Genomic DNA, 16,707 nt, shown 5'->3' with positions numbered 1-16,707 from the left:
AACGTTCACTCAAACCCAATGGGACTGAAGGAAAAAAAATTCCAATAAACTGCAGATTTCAGACACTTAATAATAAAATGTTTGTGAACTCCAAATTACTTCAACATACCAAAGATTTTTAATATAACAGTGTTCGAGATACCAAAGTTCAACCATATTAAAAAAAATTTAAATGAAATGAAGAGAAAATAAAGAATTTTTTTATGAAAAACAGAAATTTAAGGAGTATGCAACTACAATGTATTAAGCATTTTTTATCCCCGTATTAATTAGGTGATTTGGATGAAACTTAGTCAAATGGATATATAACGATCAGAAACATTTCTCAAGCTCAAAATTTCAATGAAGCAATACAACTCGGGCGCAGAGAAAACCCAAGTCCGTAAAATTACCGTATAAGTAGAAATTCTAGCGAGACGCAATTTTAGCGATTTGTCTTTAAAAACTGTATTTTATTTTTAGCGACATGTTATTTTACCGATTTTAAAATGCATTTTAAAGAAGCTATTACAAATAAAACGCAATTAATTTTTAGCGATATTCAATTTTAGCGATGTCAACATCCTCGCCAATAATGCCAAAATTTAATCCTCGCTAAAAATTCTACTTATACGGTATCAGAAGATAGATCAGGTGACATGGAGAATAAAGCATTCCATATCGTTTTCATTAAATTGATTAGTTTTGCATTTCTATGATTTATAAATGACCTTATCAGCAAATGCAATCTAACATTAAGTCAACTGTTGATGAACTTCTTTTACATGTATACTAATTGTTAGGCCATTATTTACACACTGGATCGTCTTCAAATTTCCTTGTTTTTTTTTCCACGATCATGACTTGGAGCACATGGCGAGTGTGACCGGTCAGCAGGAGATGAATATTCTCCATGGTACCTGATCCCATCTGTGTTTTGGAGGTCCATGTTTGCTCTGCTCTTATTTAAAATATAAAAGGTAAAGATAACGAATACTGGCCGATCTAAAAAAAATCTATAAATAGAAAGGAAATAAAGCAGCCAAAAATATCACCTTTAACCACTGGTGCATCATTTCCATGGTTACACTGCAAAATAGCAATCAATTCCAATTTTTCATATGTTGTCGGTGTTGCAAGGTCCTAAGGGTGGTTATTTGCCAGCCTTAAATTTTTATGTTTTTACCTCAAGACAGTAGCATTAACCCAATCTTAGTAAAAGAATTTGCTTGGTTACACTGTGTTACCATGGCTACCATGAAAGTTATTTTTAGGATATGATTACTAATACTTTTAAAATTAAAATTACTTAAGGTCAAATATTTTTATTATTTTTCTTAGGTTGTTGATTGAATTTATCATGTAATACCTACAGTGTATCACTATTGAATATTTAGCATTTTAGCATTTTTCAGCCCTTGAAATGTATTTCAAGTATATCCAAGAGTTACAAATTATTTAAAGATATATCTTCAACAGTATCTTTCTAGCTTAAGTGACAAAAAAGTGTCATGTTTTGTGGTAATGGTTTATTTGTTTCCCTAGTCTATAGTAGATTTAAAGTAGCTGAAATTTCATTTTTTCTAAAACTTTTCAAAGGTTAGGGTTAGGGTTAGGGTTAGGGTTAGTGGTTGTTACCATGGCAACCAAGACACACAGAAGCCATTTTTATGTGTATTTCTGGTGTTAGATAATAATAATTGGTAAAGTTTCATCAAAACTGGTGGCTATGCGTGGTTAAGTTTAAGTGGTTACAGGGAAGTTATTAATAAGTAGACAAAAGAAATGAGATTTTTTTCGGCAGGATAAACAGTAAGTGAACGCTTTTGTTTTATTCATTTATTCAACGGCAGATGTTTAGCTTAGCAGAAATAATAGACAGTGGTCAGGTGGTAAAGGATTCTACTTTTATTTGGAACATTTATTTACTCTGTGCGTCTGACATAGGTGATGATATCATCAATATGGAAAGTGAAAACGCGGGTTTTTATCTAATATCTTTAGTTAGAGATATAATGAAAATCTTGGGTTTTAAAAGTGCGACCATCGGTAAATTTCAAACAAACATTGGTAAATGAAGAGATTCACAGATTCTTTATCAGAAATAAATTTTAGATTTCCATAATTACAATGCTGTATAAACACACTTAGCAGAAAACCCAAAGAAAAGTGATACTGTTGAGGAAGTTTAAAACTTTATTTTTTCATCGACTGCTATTTATAGCACCTCCATTTCCTTACACTTTCTTTTTCTGAATTTGATTTTTCCCCATACTTTTGAAAAAATTAAACCTTGATGTCGCTACACATGTTGATTTTTAAATATTGTTCAATGTTTTAAAACTGTCGTCCGATAATATATTATTGGACTGCTAAATAATATCATCGGACAGCTTCTGGTACAACTTTATACTGCAAGAAAAAAGGCAGGACATCACAGCAATGTTTTATTTCTAGATAAATAAGAGAAGCAAACGTAAGAAAAGTTAATTTCATCACCTTTATTATAAAAAAAATTGTTTCCAATTACCAGTTACGTCTTTTTCTAATAAAATATCCCAATATAAATCAGACGTGCCATACTCTGTGTTATCTTTTTTCTCGAGCTCAAAAGAATATATCGAAATAACATTAATGTAGAAATGTAGTTTATAGAGCGGACGGCATAAATCTTGAATTGAAAACTACAGCGAGTGACTTCTTCTTTTTTATATAGAAGCTATAGAATGAGTTCTGCTTCGTATGAATGAACAAGAGGCCCAAGGGCCTTATAGGTCATCTGAGTATCATGTAACAATTTTTCAACAATTAAATTTGGTTCGTGTTTTAAACCAGAGGCCATGAAATTCTGAAAATTTGGAAAGAGGCACCATTGATTATCATAATTATAAAACTAAGCATGCTTACTCTATTTACTTAATACCAAGAGGTAGATCAGAATAACAAAGAGAATGTACTTCCACTTTATAACTAGTTGTGCACCCAGAAGGAACCACTGACCCTGGGGCCACATATTTCAAAAATTGTGGAAATTTTATCATAAATTTTATTTCATCATAAATGGTTGATTAATACCCAAGAGCAGTTTTCAACGCATTAATTTATTTTCAAACTATGTACCCCTCCCCCCCCCCCTCGATACCCCTGACCTAGGGGGCAGGAAATTAACCATTTTGCTAGATGCACCTTAATTCATCATAAATATATAAACTTGGATCATAAGCAAAGAAAACGATTTTCAAAGAATAAATGTATTTTCAACATATAATCAAAAAAGCCCCACCCCCTTACACCAAATGGCAAAACCCTGAAACAAAGGTCATGAAATTCACAAATTTGAATGAGGCATTATAACTATATACTAAGTTAGTTTACTTAATACCCAGAAGCAGAGAAGACAATTTTGAATTGTCACTATATAATCAATTGAATTTTCACTATATAATAAATAGAGCCCCGCCCTAACAACAGAACCCCTGACCCTGGGGCTATAAAATTCACAATTTTGAAAAAGGCACTCTTGCTCATCATAACTATGTACTTAGTTAGTTTATTTAATCCCCAGGAGCAGAGAAGAAGATTTTCAAATGTTAGCACACGACGGACGACAGACGTCGCACAACGACGGACGAAAACAGATAGCAATAGGTCAACTAAGTAAGTGGCCTAAAAATAAGTCTGCTAGAACCCACGGATATCTCGAAAGATTATAAGAGGATTTGATCTCCACATGTGTATTACTGATATACTTTAAGAATTAGTTTTGTTCTTATTTGCAATCCTCTTCCTCTTTCAAATTTACTTGTATCAAAACGGCTACTTTTTATATTTATGACATTAGTAATTCCATAAAAAAGGTCTGTCTCGTCGAAAAAAAATAGATTAGATAAATCAGCATTGATAAGTTTTGGCAATCTAAGTGTTCAAAAGATTCAGATTTATGTTCTTCCAGACAAAGAAAACCGGAGTATAGAATTCTCCTCCAGCTACAAATCCTGGATGAATTCCTGAGTATCACCAATAGTAGTTATGATATATTTCTACTTCACGATGAATTCTAGTTATAGAAGGAAACTTATTTGACTAAAAACTGTTATTTTTATGAGACGTGTGTTTGATGTTATACACAGAAATTCAGACAAAATTAATACGGTTTTTTGTGTTTTTCTTCCCTGTCAGTTGAATTATATTGCTCTCTATGTCTTTACTTTTTAACTCTGCTGACTATTACGTATTTCCTTGTGTATTTGTTGCCTGAAATTCCTTTTTTCGAATCAACAATTACAAGAGAATAGATGTAATTCATTAAAACCGTCAATACAACGATGCAACTGACTGATTACAAGGAAACATTTACAGTGCACAAAGAGATGCAATCTAAATGAAAGCTTTTTATTTCAGTTATTATTTTTTCCTTATGTTTTTTGTATTTTTTAAATAAAGTACAAAAGTTAAAGGAGTTAAAGTAAAGTTATCATTTAATGTAATACCAAGGAAAAGTAACTATTTCAATATACAACATGCAAAAAATGAAATAAATGGATCTGGCAAGGCGAGTAGGATATCTTGCTTTTTATACATTAGCAATTAGATCGATTTGTTGTGATAAAACTGGACAAACATCTTCATATTCCCGGAGACTTTACTCTGGGTGGACTTTACGCTGTTCATTTCACAAACAACGATAGATGCGATATCAAAATTGACCCCAATAACGGAATACATCTTTTAGATGCCACGGTACTCGCTTTATCGGAAGTCAATGTTTACTTAAAGCAAAAAGGAATAACTCTTGGTTTGTTAGCATATGATACTTGCTACAACATTAACCCGTCATTAGAATTCTCGTTAGAATTTGCTCAGCAAAGTTTTTACACGAAACACGAGGAGATTGGATACAATAATTGTACGACAGAGACATCCAGACGGGTGATAGGAGTCATTGGCCCAGTGACCAGTAGGGAGACACAATACGTGGCTAGCTTGCTAAGTCTCTTTAAAATGCCACAGGTAAACATGCAGTTCTGTTAAATCCATTTTATTGTGGGTTTATTAGTGATGCAATTGGGAGGATGCTTCCCAAGTTTTTTGAATAACAGAGCAAAACTTCCCAAAATATTAAACTCTTTTATATCAATACCTTTCTGCCTTAATGTACATACTTTAGAGCCCAATGGCACAATGCTTTGCGGAATCTTTAGAGATAATTTCGATTCTTTGCAATAAATGAATTATTTTTTATTTTAAAAGTATTTGCAAATGTTTTCAAACTACGATGTATTTTAATAAAATTTCTTTGTTTTGGAGTTGATATCATAACAATAGAAAATTTTATTAATTGCTTTGAGCTATGGGTTTATTTTTTTTTTGTTCACACTGTTATTCCATGTAAAAAGACCTTTCTTTGGGTATGAAAATATTTGACCTCTTGACTTGCAAAAAAAGATAATTAATTTATAAACCTGACCATATTTTTTGTACAGTAAGAGCTAAGTCTTTTATTCTTCAAATGTGTCTTTAGTGTGACAAAACCTTTCCTGGGGTATAAATATTTTTTCCTTAGTCTTAGAGTTTGACCCACATTTGAAAAACATTTACTTTGGCTTTAACTTTTGAACAATTAGTTTAAGGGCTCTCATATATTAATTGTGTATTCCTTATTAAATTACTTCCTTTTGAAGCCAACAATTATGTCCTTTTGACCTTGGAGTTTGACATATTTCAATATAATTTATCATAATTTTGATTTTAATTTACATTGGTTATAACCCTCGAGCAGGTGTTGTTAAGGTTTTCATATATCACTTGTATATTTCTTGTGGCATACCCTTTCCTTAACTATCACTGACTTAGACCCTTTAACCTTTGAGTTTTACTCACTTTTTAAAGATATTAAATTTGGCCAAAACATTTGAACACATAAAACAAGGGCTTTCATATTTCACATGTATATTCCGTGTGACAAGACCTTCCTTTGGATACCAATAATTTTACCTTTGGACCGTGACGTTCGGATTTAACTTGTTTTTTTAACAGTAAACCTCGAGAAAGACTGCCATAAAGGGACCATTAGTGTTTCACAAACACACCTTGTTTCTTAATAAATACACATGCAGAGCAATATTTATGCTATTTATTTTGATAAACATGACCGATGAATGCCGATAACACTGTTGAATATTTTCAAAAAAGTGTTTGAAAGTTTTTTTTGTTATAAATAATAACTGAAATCTTTTTACTATTTCAGATTAGTGCTACGGCTACTTCATCAGTCCTTAATGACCGACAAAAATACAAGTACTTCAAACGAACAGTACCGTCGGACACGTACCAGGCCAAGGGAATTGTCAAGCTTCTAAGGTACGACAATTAGAATTGAATAACAAATGCAAAGCCCTTTGCAATGCAACAAGTAGATATTTTAAAGAAATGTTTTCGTCGAAAGTAGTATATTTAGAGTTTTATCCTGATATAATAAAAAGTAAGGCAAATTGATAAAAAAAAATACGCAAAAAATATCTTTTGACAACTTTTAGTTTCAATTCGAACTTTTCTGGACTTCAAAGGTAGCCAGTTCTGGTTGATATCGGCTGTCACAAAGGGCAGGGAAACCATATTAATCTCTTTAACAATTCATGTGATACTATTTCTCAATATGGTGATGTTACAGAAATTTCAACAGCCTCGTATAAAGTTTGCATTTCAACAATTCTATGGTCGATATAAGAAATTACTTTGCAAATATAATCATATATAATAATGGTATTTTTGCTAACTTGTTTCATACAAATTTTTAGGCCTTGTTTTTATACTGAATTGAATACGGATAATTCCATCTACCTGATCAACACAAAGATATCACAGTGGGTGAGACCGGTCAACTGGGGATGAAATATTTGGAGATAACTAAAATTATTTAAGCTCAGAAGTCCATTAAACAATACAAAATAGGAACAGAGCAAACACGGACCTCTAAAACAGAGGTGGAATCAGGAATTATGGCAGAGTGAGCATCCCCTGCCGACCGGTCACACCCGCCGTGTGCTCCTTGTCATGATCGGGAAATATCGTAAAAATCCGTCGACATTTCTGTGTGTAAATAAGGCCTTAACAATTAGGATGCTTACTTTGCTTACCCCCCGTTCACACAGAGCTGCGACTCTACGGTGATCATCCCGATCAAGCCACGATCTGAAAATTTTTTGGATTGTGGCAGATCGCAGCCGATCAGCGTCAAAATAGAACAATTTGGCAAATTATGGTCTTCGTTACGACCGTACTACGATGTCCCTACGTCAAACGCGCTGCTAACAAGCTTCTACTACGATGTTACACAGACTGTTGCCGACAAGCAGCCGTGTTTAGTGCGTTTACGCTACGCTGCCACTACGACATTGAAGACCATACTACGACGCTACACAGACCTAGATGACTGTACCGCGATGTCGCTACGGTGGTGCCGATCATATTACGATTGCATTGCGCTTCTAGTACGATTTTGGTGATGATGTAAATATATTTGAAACTGCAGATTTTTGTAGTACAATTTTAGCGATGATACATATTTTGCGACCGCAGTTTTTTTCCGGCCTTTACCACATGGTTTAGGGCATTTTCAATTATTATAACTGTAACAAGATGTGAAATTGCTCAATTGTAAATGATCATCAAGTATAGTGTCACCCTTTACATGTAGTTAACAGATGATGATTGGTCAAATATCAGCGGTATAAGAACAAACTCTTGTCTGATAGGTCGTGATATGATCGGCGTAAGGTCATTGTAGGTCTTCGTAGGATCTTCAGGCACGTAAATAGATCGTAGTGAGAACGTAGTACGAACGTAGAGGGAGCGTTGTATGAGCGTGCTTGGTAAGTTCCTACGCTCTCACGGCGCTTTTACTACGATCATGAAGATCTCTCGACGATGCTTCCGCGCTGCTTGTACGATTACTGCGATTCTACTACGCCCTTTTTACGACTTCACCCCGATTTTTGTTGGCCACGATTCCGCTACGCTTGTTTTGAACATGTTCAAAATAAGCGTGGTGAGAGCGTAGAGCTCTCCGATCATGAAGACTCTACTGCGATCATACTACGCTTCTGACGACCCCACGACTTTCCTACTGCGATTTGTCACGATCGGCCACGCTTTTGACCACACTTTGGACGTAGTAGAAGCGGCGTCTATGTGTAAACGGGGGGTTAGGCACCTGATAACCTAAGATATTTCAACCTAAATATCAAATCTGATTTCAACATTTAATGTTGCAAAGTTTGTCAAAAGTAGAAACTCCTTTTATAAAAGCCTACTGTTTTGCTTCTTTTCTTTTGGTTGCAATAATGTACAATGTAAAAGGATACACAGTTCAGTTCTCTACATATTTTTTTTTTAAATTTGCTGGGCTTTTTATAGACATTTATAGACATCTTATTCTACCAAAGTTTGGATTGGCTTTACCAATTCAAAAAAAAAAAAAATCGGAAAGAGTGTGCTTGGTATGTTGTCTTTACCCTTGGTATATATAACAAACTTTCAAAATCTTTAGTAGCTACTAATCTTACAAAAAAAAAAAAGAAAAGAAAAGGAAAGAGAGAGAAAAAGAAATTCAAATAAAATATGAAACAGTAATCGAGCTCAAATGTCCAGTAGAAATGTATAATTTGGGAATATAGTTAACATAGACTTCTAAAACCAGCATGAAGGAGAAATATAGAATATCACACTGCTGTTTTGATCTCGGCCCTGGTATCATCCCGAGCGGTTGGTATCGGCCCAAGCCTGTCTCACCTAGTCCAAAACGTCTGTATCAGGGCTGATACACTACTAGGTATATGATATAGACGACTTAACACACCCGCGTCGTCTCATGATAATATTCAGAAAAATACGCACAAAATTTACCATCAAAACAAAAGCTTATGACTGTGCTTGATGTTTTAGTGTTCCTCATTAAATCTTTCATACTAACAGAGAGATTATTACATTTACTCTTTATGATAGAAAATTTAATTAAATTAAAAATGCCATCATTTTAAATGTTAGTTAACTTATGTTTTATCATCTTATATTTAGATGGCTTCTTAATCATTCAGCTTCCTCTCAGATTACAAGCATATTAGTTTACTTCGTAAAAGAAACAAAATAAACACGAGAACATACTTAAAGTTAAATATCCTTTTCTATTTTCAAATAATTATTAGTCTCCCGCGTGGCACAGTGGTTAGAGCGTTTGCTCTAGAGTCACAGAGTAAGGAGTTGATCTTTACGTCCCTGGTTCGAACCCCACTATGGGACGTAGAGACCGGTCCTTCGGATGAAATCGTATACACAGAGATCCCGTGTCGCAGTAGACGCTGACACGAAAAAGATCCCTTACTGCTCTATGGCCGTAAGTGTAGAGTATAGGTAAGATATTGTAGCCTTCAACCGGCAAGTGGTGATGTCTCCATATGAGTGACAAATTCTCGAGAGAGACGTTAAACAACAAACAATCAGACAATCAATCAAATAATTATTAGGACTAAAATACTAAGCACACGATATTTCCCGGGAGCCATAATGAACGATTTTTTAAATGTTTCATCTCTGTTTCCATATCCTTGATTATAGTTCTTTTTACCTAATCTACATTTTTTGTGTATGAAATTTATTTTTGGTCTTTCCCCAGAGCTTATGGGTGGGAGTATGTTAGTATCCTGTATGAAGATTCCAGCTATGGCAGATATGGTTACATAGACGTCAAAACCTTTGCACGACTGGATAATGTATGCATTGGTTATGAAAAGCAAACATCAGAAGAAATGACAGATTTAGAGATAAAAGAGCTTGTACGAGACCTAAAAATAAGAAGAAATTCCAAAGGTACAATATTTCTTTAATGAATCAAGAAAATTAATCGATAGAAAAAATAATTTAAACGTCCTTTCTTCTATATTCTTAATTGTGGACCCACCTATGTGAAGATCAATTTTTTATTTCATGAATTAAAAGTGTGATTTGCATTTCAGGAAAAATTGTAGTAGTACTCTTTATGTTGTATCAGCATGCATACAGAATTATCCGTCAAATTCATGACATGCGCAGTAAAGGCTTCATTTGGATCGGAAGTGACGGATTAACCGGGCGCCATCCCCCAGATGGACTAGAAAATATCATGGAGGGAGCAATTGGATTAACTCTTGAAACTTCTGAATATCCAGGATATCTCCAATACGTCAATACGTAAGGAAAAAAATGATGAATTTTAATTGCTACATTTAATCATTTGCTTCTCAAATATGTGTAAAACATAATTAACCTTGGAATCTTCCATACCAATATCATACTTAATATATTTTATTATTACAGCCAAAGGATAAGCACAAATCCGAATCCGTGGTATTCAGAATTCCTACAACAATATTTCCCAAACTGCACAATGGAAAGCTGTGCCTGGATAAATAATACTGGTAAGTTATTTTGATTATGTCAACCAAAAGCAATGTTAAAGCATCATGAAATTAAATATATGCATTCCCTTTCTAGACATAAGCTATTAAGTAATGCGTTTAAAAGTTCCTAAGCAGTATACAACATTCCATTTTAATAACGATCTTAATCTTACAAACTTAAGTTAGTTAATCGATTAACAGTTTTAAAATTAAACTCATTTTATATGTAATTATAATGCGTGTAGTATTTAAATGTTTTTTTAAAAAAAAATCTTTTTAAACAAATAAAATATCGATAATTGGGTTACATTATTTTTTTTAACATTTCTTGCATGTTCATTCGAGTCATTGTCATAATCTCTTTACGATTCGAATTAAGATCCAGTCTGTAAAAACATTTTAAAATATATTGGCACATGAAACTAATTAGTGTAAGACAAAAATAAAAAACAAATTGATAACATAACATTTAAAAGCATTGCTCTTTTTCAATGGTTTCCTTACTACTTATATTTCTTAGGTATCCCGTATATCATCAATGTCCGAGATGCTGTTTATGCGTTTGGTGAAGCCATTCTAAACATTCATTCAGACATGTGCCAAAATCATACTGGTGTATGTAAAGAAGTCATAGATAAATTAACAGGAGATCTATTGTTAGAATACCTCGAGAAGATCAAAAGTAAGGACATGAGTTCAAGATAAGAATTTCAAGTAAAAGTCTAAATAAATCAATGTAACAAATGAGAAAAGCATATTTTAAGGGAATTAAAAGATAAAGATAATGAAAAGTGATCAATCTCTAAAAAAATTCAATTAATACAAATCCGTGAACAGGGCGTACAATATTGACCTCCGAAAATAGGATTTAATATCCCCTGACGACTCGCATTGAACCCTATGTATGAAACATATGGAGATAACGAACAGAATTCAAGATCAAATGTCCATAAAACAATACAAAACGGGATCAGATCAAACACGGTCCTCCAAAACATCAGGGGTGTGATCAGGTGCCATGGAGGAGTGAGCATCCGCTGCCGACCGGTCACACCCGCCGTGTGTGCTCCTTGTCATGATCGGGAAATAATGGAAAAATCCGTCGTCAATTCAGTGTATAAGTAATGGACTAACAATTAGTATGAAATACGTCAGTTAGCATTTGACTCAATGATAAATTTTATTTGCTGACAAGGTCCTTGTATCGACCACAGAACTTACGAAATAATGACTTTGAACAAGACTGCTGACTGATTGATTGTATATTGTTTAACGTCCCTCTCGGGAATTTCTCACTCATATGGAGACGTCACCGTATGCCGTTGAAGGGCTTCAAATTTAAATTTTTAAATTTGTCAGACATATACTCGGTGCTCAGGGCCATTGAGCAGTGAGGGTTCTTTATCGTGCCAACGGCTACTGTGACACGGGACCTACGTGTTTAAGGTCATATCCGAAAGACCCGTAACTTTCACTTCTGATGCCGAGAGCTTGGCGAAGGAACAGTCACTAACTTTTTTACGTCTTAGGTTTGACGCTGCACTGCGAACGAGAATCGAACCCGGGCCTTCCGATAACGAAGCGAACGCTCTATCACTAGGCTACCGTGAACGGTAACAAGATTGCTGATATTCTTGTTTCATCAACTTGTTTGTCAATAATTTACCTTGTTGTGTGCTATGTCTTGATCAGACAGACGGAATGTTTGACAAATTTTGTATATAAAAATGAGAAATAATTCGTTCAATTTCAATTTACAGACCCTTTGAACACTTCATTCAATTTCGTTCATGGCGTTGAAGGACAACCTTGATACAGTATACTACAGTACAAAGAAAAAGGCAATCACTTTGAATGGACTGAAATAGGAAAATGTATTACATAATTATATAATTACATATCATTTGCTTTAACGTGTTTATTGAGCTTAGAAATAAAGAGCATTTAAAATCACAAATTGATTTGGAATGTAATATAACTTTTCTGAAAAATGTTCATTTTTTTTTCTTTAAAACAAGTTGTAGGAGAAGACTTGATCCTCAACACTTTTAAGATGCAGGCGGCGTGTTCTGTGGATTGTCTTCCTGGCTACATCAAAAGAATAACAGATATCTGTTGTTGGGACTGTACACCCTGTCCTACAGGATCCATCACTAATTCATCAGACCCATACAGTTGTACAGGCTGTTCACACGGATATACACCGAATTCAGATAGAAATGAATGCATGCAAATTCCAATTTCTTATTTTTCGTACGGACATCCTTTTTCTGTTGCTATTCTGGTATTGTGTGTTTTTGGTTCTGTTCTATGTATCGTTGTATCAGTTGTCTTTGTGCAAAAGAAAAATACGCCTCTCCTCAAAGCCACTGGTTTTGAAACAAGCATGGTATTGCTCTCTAGTATTCTTATGTCATATATATCACCATTTGTTTTACTGAGCTTTCCATCATCTCTTTCATGTGCGCTTTCCCGAATAATTATTGGCATGGGTTATATAATGGCGTATTCATCCGTTTTTGCGAAGCTTATTGTTTATAAGAGAGCGTTTGATGTAAAATCTGGAATGAAACAAAAGGCAGCGAAAGGACAACACTTACCAAGACCTTACATGTGTACGATGATGACCGCTTTGCTCCTTTCTCTTGCATTATCAGCTGTTCAGCTACTTGTTATTATTTTCTGGTTAATTATTGATACTCCAGAACATGAGATAACGTATACTCTTACATCAAGTCCTCCATCCGGACACCGTACTTGTAAAGACTCTAACAACTTCAATTACTTCCTTCTTCTTTTCTGGCCCTTTCTGTTAATGATTGCATGCCTTATCCTTGCCATTAAAACAAGAAAACTCCCTGACGGTATGAACGACTCACGTGAAATCATTTACTGCTCATTCACTTCTTTTATCATCTGGTTGGCGTTTGTACCTCTGTATGCTTTCTCAACAACTATTGCTGCACGAGTTATATCTCTTTGTGTTTCATTGTTCATTCATGCAACCGTTTTTCTCAGTTGTCTTTTTCTGAAGAAGATTTACATTGTGGTCTTTAGACCAGAGAAAAACAACAAAGAACACGTAATGAGAAGCACAGCTGCCAGTCCTAGTAAAACTCAGAATACAAATAGTGGCACTCATCATGGCAGTCATTTACAGGAGACAAGGAAAGAGGAAAATACAAACAAATTCTACAAATCATCTGTAGGGAATTTACCAACGAATGGTGAGTGTTATATTTATCGAAATTGTTTTCTTCTCTGATACCGGTATTTAAATTTATTTGTATTAAACTTCTTACCAACATTTTAGTTGGTGTATGAATCTGTGTTCCTTGATTTGATTATGATTGTTATAATGTTAGAGTTGAAGTTACCCTTATTATTTCATATTTTTACAGAACACTTGGAACATGATGTTATCCTCGAAGAGGATAAAGTGTGTGTATCCAACTTAAACAATAAAGGATTTCAATCAGGAGACGGAATTATGCCTCAGATTATACAAGTTAATAAGAATTCTCTCTACAACTCTGAGGCATAGATTAAATTCTGCGAGGACTGTTTGAACATTACGCGGACTCTTCCATTATTTTTTTTCTTACAATATTAGCAAGGAAATTTCACAAAAACATGCTTCTCAAATATTTCGATTAGAGTTTTATTAATTTTGTTTTCTTTCAATTATTTTTTCTTCAAAACATTATCTTTGCATCATAGCTGAAGTTCATGTATACGCCGCAGAAAAAAAAATAAAAACAAAAACTGAAACAATCAATCATTTCATATATTTCCTAAAATATGCTAGATTTTCTTTTGAAGTTTTTTTTTATATTTCTTTTTTAATATCACAAGCCAAATTATTTTGATTTTTCTCCGAAATCCTCCCCCCACAAATAACTTCTTGTAATTTGACGGCACGGCAAATTTTTATCAAATTATGTATAATGCTTGCAATTGGAAAATCGCAAAACAGACCTAAAATAAGCTTTATAAAACATACAGTAAACCAGCAATATTCCCGTCTTCTCACTAAGTAAAATAGCAGAAGATAATAGCGGACGGACGAGCCTCTGAAAATGAAATGACAATGGGGGGTGGGGGTGGGGGTGGGGTGGTGGTGTAAGAAGATTGTCGAATTGAGCTGATAAGTAATTGATTTAGAGCTAACAACGTCACACGATATTTCAGAAATAACTGCTCTTTTGTAAGTTATTGAAAAAACTTAGAAATACTATATGTCTAACATATTTCAAGGAGATGGAAAATATAGATGTTTTATTGTGTCACCTTTGTGTCCGTAATAAAAGACATATTTACAGCTACATCCATTCTTAGTTTTGTACTGTAACGGAGGCGCAGGAAACGATATATTTAAAATTTTCGTTTTTAGCATTCCTTCTTATCTTATGTAAAGCATAAATAGATATTTATGTTGTGTGAATAATGTTACCAAAGCTGTGTATGTAACACTTAGTAAAAATGTTTTTAAAAAAGAGCGCACACATTTGTATGATGCGTCTGACGTCGACGAGTCAACTGCAGAGTGACTCAATGATATGGCCTAACAAATCAGATTAAATTAATATAATTTTATATTTTGATATGATATTTTAAGATTACGAGTACATATTCCATTATATTATTTTTGATTTTTTGTTTATTTTCTTTTTCTGTATAAAAACACCTTGTAATTTTTCAAAGTACTTTAAAGGGCCATGGACGCAGATTTATAATTTTTACCCTAAAAAATGTCCAACTTTAGTACTTGCATTTTGCATGGACCTTTTATGCCGATATTTTGATAAAATAACTTAAAGACATTTACCATATGAAAATTATCAAAACTCCAATGACTGGTCGTGTTTTATTGTTATGCATTTCCCAATTTCACGGAATACAATGTTTCCTTAAGTTGTATGTATAAGGGAAAATAGAACTCGAGAAGTACTAAAAAAAATAAATCAAAATATATTTCAGAAACCTGTTTAAAAAAAGGAAGAATTGTAAGAAACCAAAACCAATTTATAAGTGTTTATTGCTTTTTGTGTGTGATGTGAGCAACGTAAATAAATCAAACTAACCCAACAAATTATAGGTATTAAAATAACAGAGTAAGTGCCAGTGTTTATGAATATAGCTGTTTGGTTTCAATGTATTCCGATTTCGTTGAATATCAAGTATATAAGTATAAAAGTTTGAATCATTCATCTGAACTTATTTTTATCAAATGAAAAAAAAAATTCAAAATTGTAAAAAGAACAACAGTTTGTGTGTCCATCCCTTCAGAAAACGTAGAAAATGATCCAAAACAGATACTGTTAATCCTAATCCCTTTTATCTTTAAATTCAAAATGAGTTTGAAGGAGGTACCATACTTGACAAAGACCCTAAAAATATTTGTTTTGAAGCTATCAGTGCAATATATACTTTAATTGTTAACGATAATCCTCCCTCGCACTATGTATAAGGAAAGGATGATTTGAACCGAAATAAAACATTCTTAGATGCTTTATTTCATTTTTCAAATTGAAATCCGAGGTAATTCCTCAGATACTCTTATCACATTTGTACGTAATACAGAATCATCAAAATCTTTTGATTTAAAATTGAAATCGTCTTAATGTATTTTCAAAGTTATTAAAGTTGTTATTTTGATTTGAAAATATTTTATTGATGAATCAAAATGATTTGAAACAAGATCTTAAAACCTCTTGGTTCCTTTCCGGGAGATAGACCAGGCAAGTAAAAGATTTGCAAGAATGGGTTTAAAGTATCAGGTGATGTTAAATGTTACATTAAGCGATTGTGTGGCAATATGAAAAACAATCTTTTTCTGTATTCGATAGTACAGAAGTAAAATAAAAAAGATACTTTATATGATAACTATGTACTGGTCCCTGCTGACAAAGCAGGTAGCAATATTATCGTTGTTTGTAAGACTCATTATTTTAATTCTATTTTAGAGGAACGGGGATCCAATTCTGCAAGTGGTAATGCAAGTTATTCCCATATCCCCCTTTGTAAGGTGGAAATTTGAAATTCCATACCTATTTTGGATTTCTAAACATCATAATAATACAAGTACAAAGATACACATTGCATACCATTAGACTAATTGTTATATCAATCCTCTCTCTTCCCTCCTGACTAGCCCGCGTGGTGCACTGGTAAGAGCGTCTGCTCAAGAATAGCGGAGTAAGGTCTTTACGTTGCGGGTTCGTATCCCACTGTGGATAAGTGCCGAGCATAGGTCAAAATTTGTAGCTCTCTACCGGCAAGTGATGGTGTTTCC

The 16,707-nt window shown here is 33.7% G+C and overlaps 2 protein-coding genes across 3 annotated transcripts; both read left to right on the top strand.

Moving 5' to 3' along the window:
* Window positions 1–1,758: 1,758 nt before the first annotated feature.
* LOC134260285 (metabotropic glutamate receptor 6-like) lies at window positions 1,759–12,565 on the top strand. Of its 2 annotated transcripts, none has more exons than XM_062742856.1 (8): window positions 1,759–1,871; window positions 6,227–6,339; window positions 9,650–9,843; window positions 9,990–10,203; window positions 10,330–10,430; window positions 10,933–11,094; window positions 12,173–12,286; window positions 12,431–12,565. In XM_062742856.1, the coding sequence occupies exons 1-7, from the start codon at window positions 1,833–1,835 to the stop codon at window positions 12,223–12,225; spliced, it is 876 nt and encodes a 291-aa protein (XP_062598840.1). In that variant the 5' UTR covers window positions 1,759–1,832; the 3' UTR covers window positions 12,226–12,286; window positions 12,431–12,565. The 2 variants fall into 2 exon arrangements, with proteins under 2 accessions (XP_062598840.1, XP_062598841.1); XM_062742857.1 differs by lacking the exon at window positions 1,759–1,871 and adding an exon at window positions 4,465–4,989.
* LOC134260284 (metabotropic glutamate receptor 3-like) lies at window positions 12,466–14,680 on the top strand. The gene is made up of 2 exons (XM_062742855.1): window positions 12,466–13,639; window positions 13,814–14,680. Exons 1-2 carry the CDS (start codon window positions 12,466–12,468, stop codon window positions 13,954–13,956), a joined length of 1,317 nt encoding a protein of 438 aa, XP_062598839.1. The 3' UTR covers window positions 13,957–14,680.
* The last annotated feature ends 2,027 nt before the right edge of the window (window positions 14,681–16,707 follow it).

The sequence above is a fragment of the Saccostrea cucullata genome, unplaced genomic scaffold (genome assembly GCF_032062105.1).
Source record: "Saccostrea cucullata isolate Sc308-1 unplaced genomic scaffold, CSIRO_AGI_Scuc_v1 ctg2267, whole genome shotgun sequence".
NCBI classification, from domain to species: domain Eukaryota; kingdom Metazoa; phylum Mollusca; class Bivalvia; order Ostreida; family Ostreidae; genus Saccostrea; species Saccostrea cuccullata.
Note: the sequence above shows the minus strand (reverse complement) of the source record. Positions and strands in the feature narration are given on the sequence as shown.

What these genes read in the sequence shown, in the direction of transcription:
- LOC134260284 (XM_062742855.1), top strand. Translation starts at nt 12,466, where the DNA reads ATGCAGGCGGCGTGTTCTGTGGATTGTCTTCCTGGCTACATCAAAAGA. An exon ending in AGGGAATTTACCAACGAATG is followed by an intron (nt 13,640 to 13,813) that starts GTGAGTGTTATA and finishes ATATTTTTACAG; the next exon opens with AACACTTGGAACATGATGTT.
- LOC134260285 (XM_062742856.1), top strand. Translation starts at nt 1,833, where the DNA reads ATGTTTAGCTTAGCAGAAATAATAGACAGTGGTCAGGTG. An exon ending in TATCTCCAATACGTCAATAC is followed by an intron (nt 10,204 to 10,329) that starts GTAAGGAAAAAA and finishes TTATTATTACAG; the next exon opens with CCAAAGGATAAGCACAAATC. An exon ending in ATACCTCGAGAAGATCAAAA is followed by an intron (nt 11,095 to 12,172) that starts GTAAGGACATGA and finishes TTCAATTTACAG; the next exon opens with ACCCTTTGAACACTTCATTC.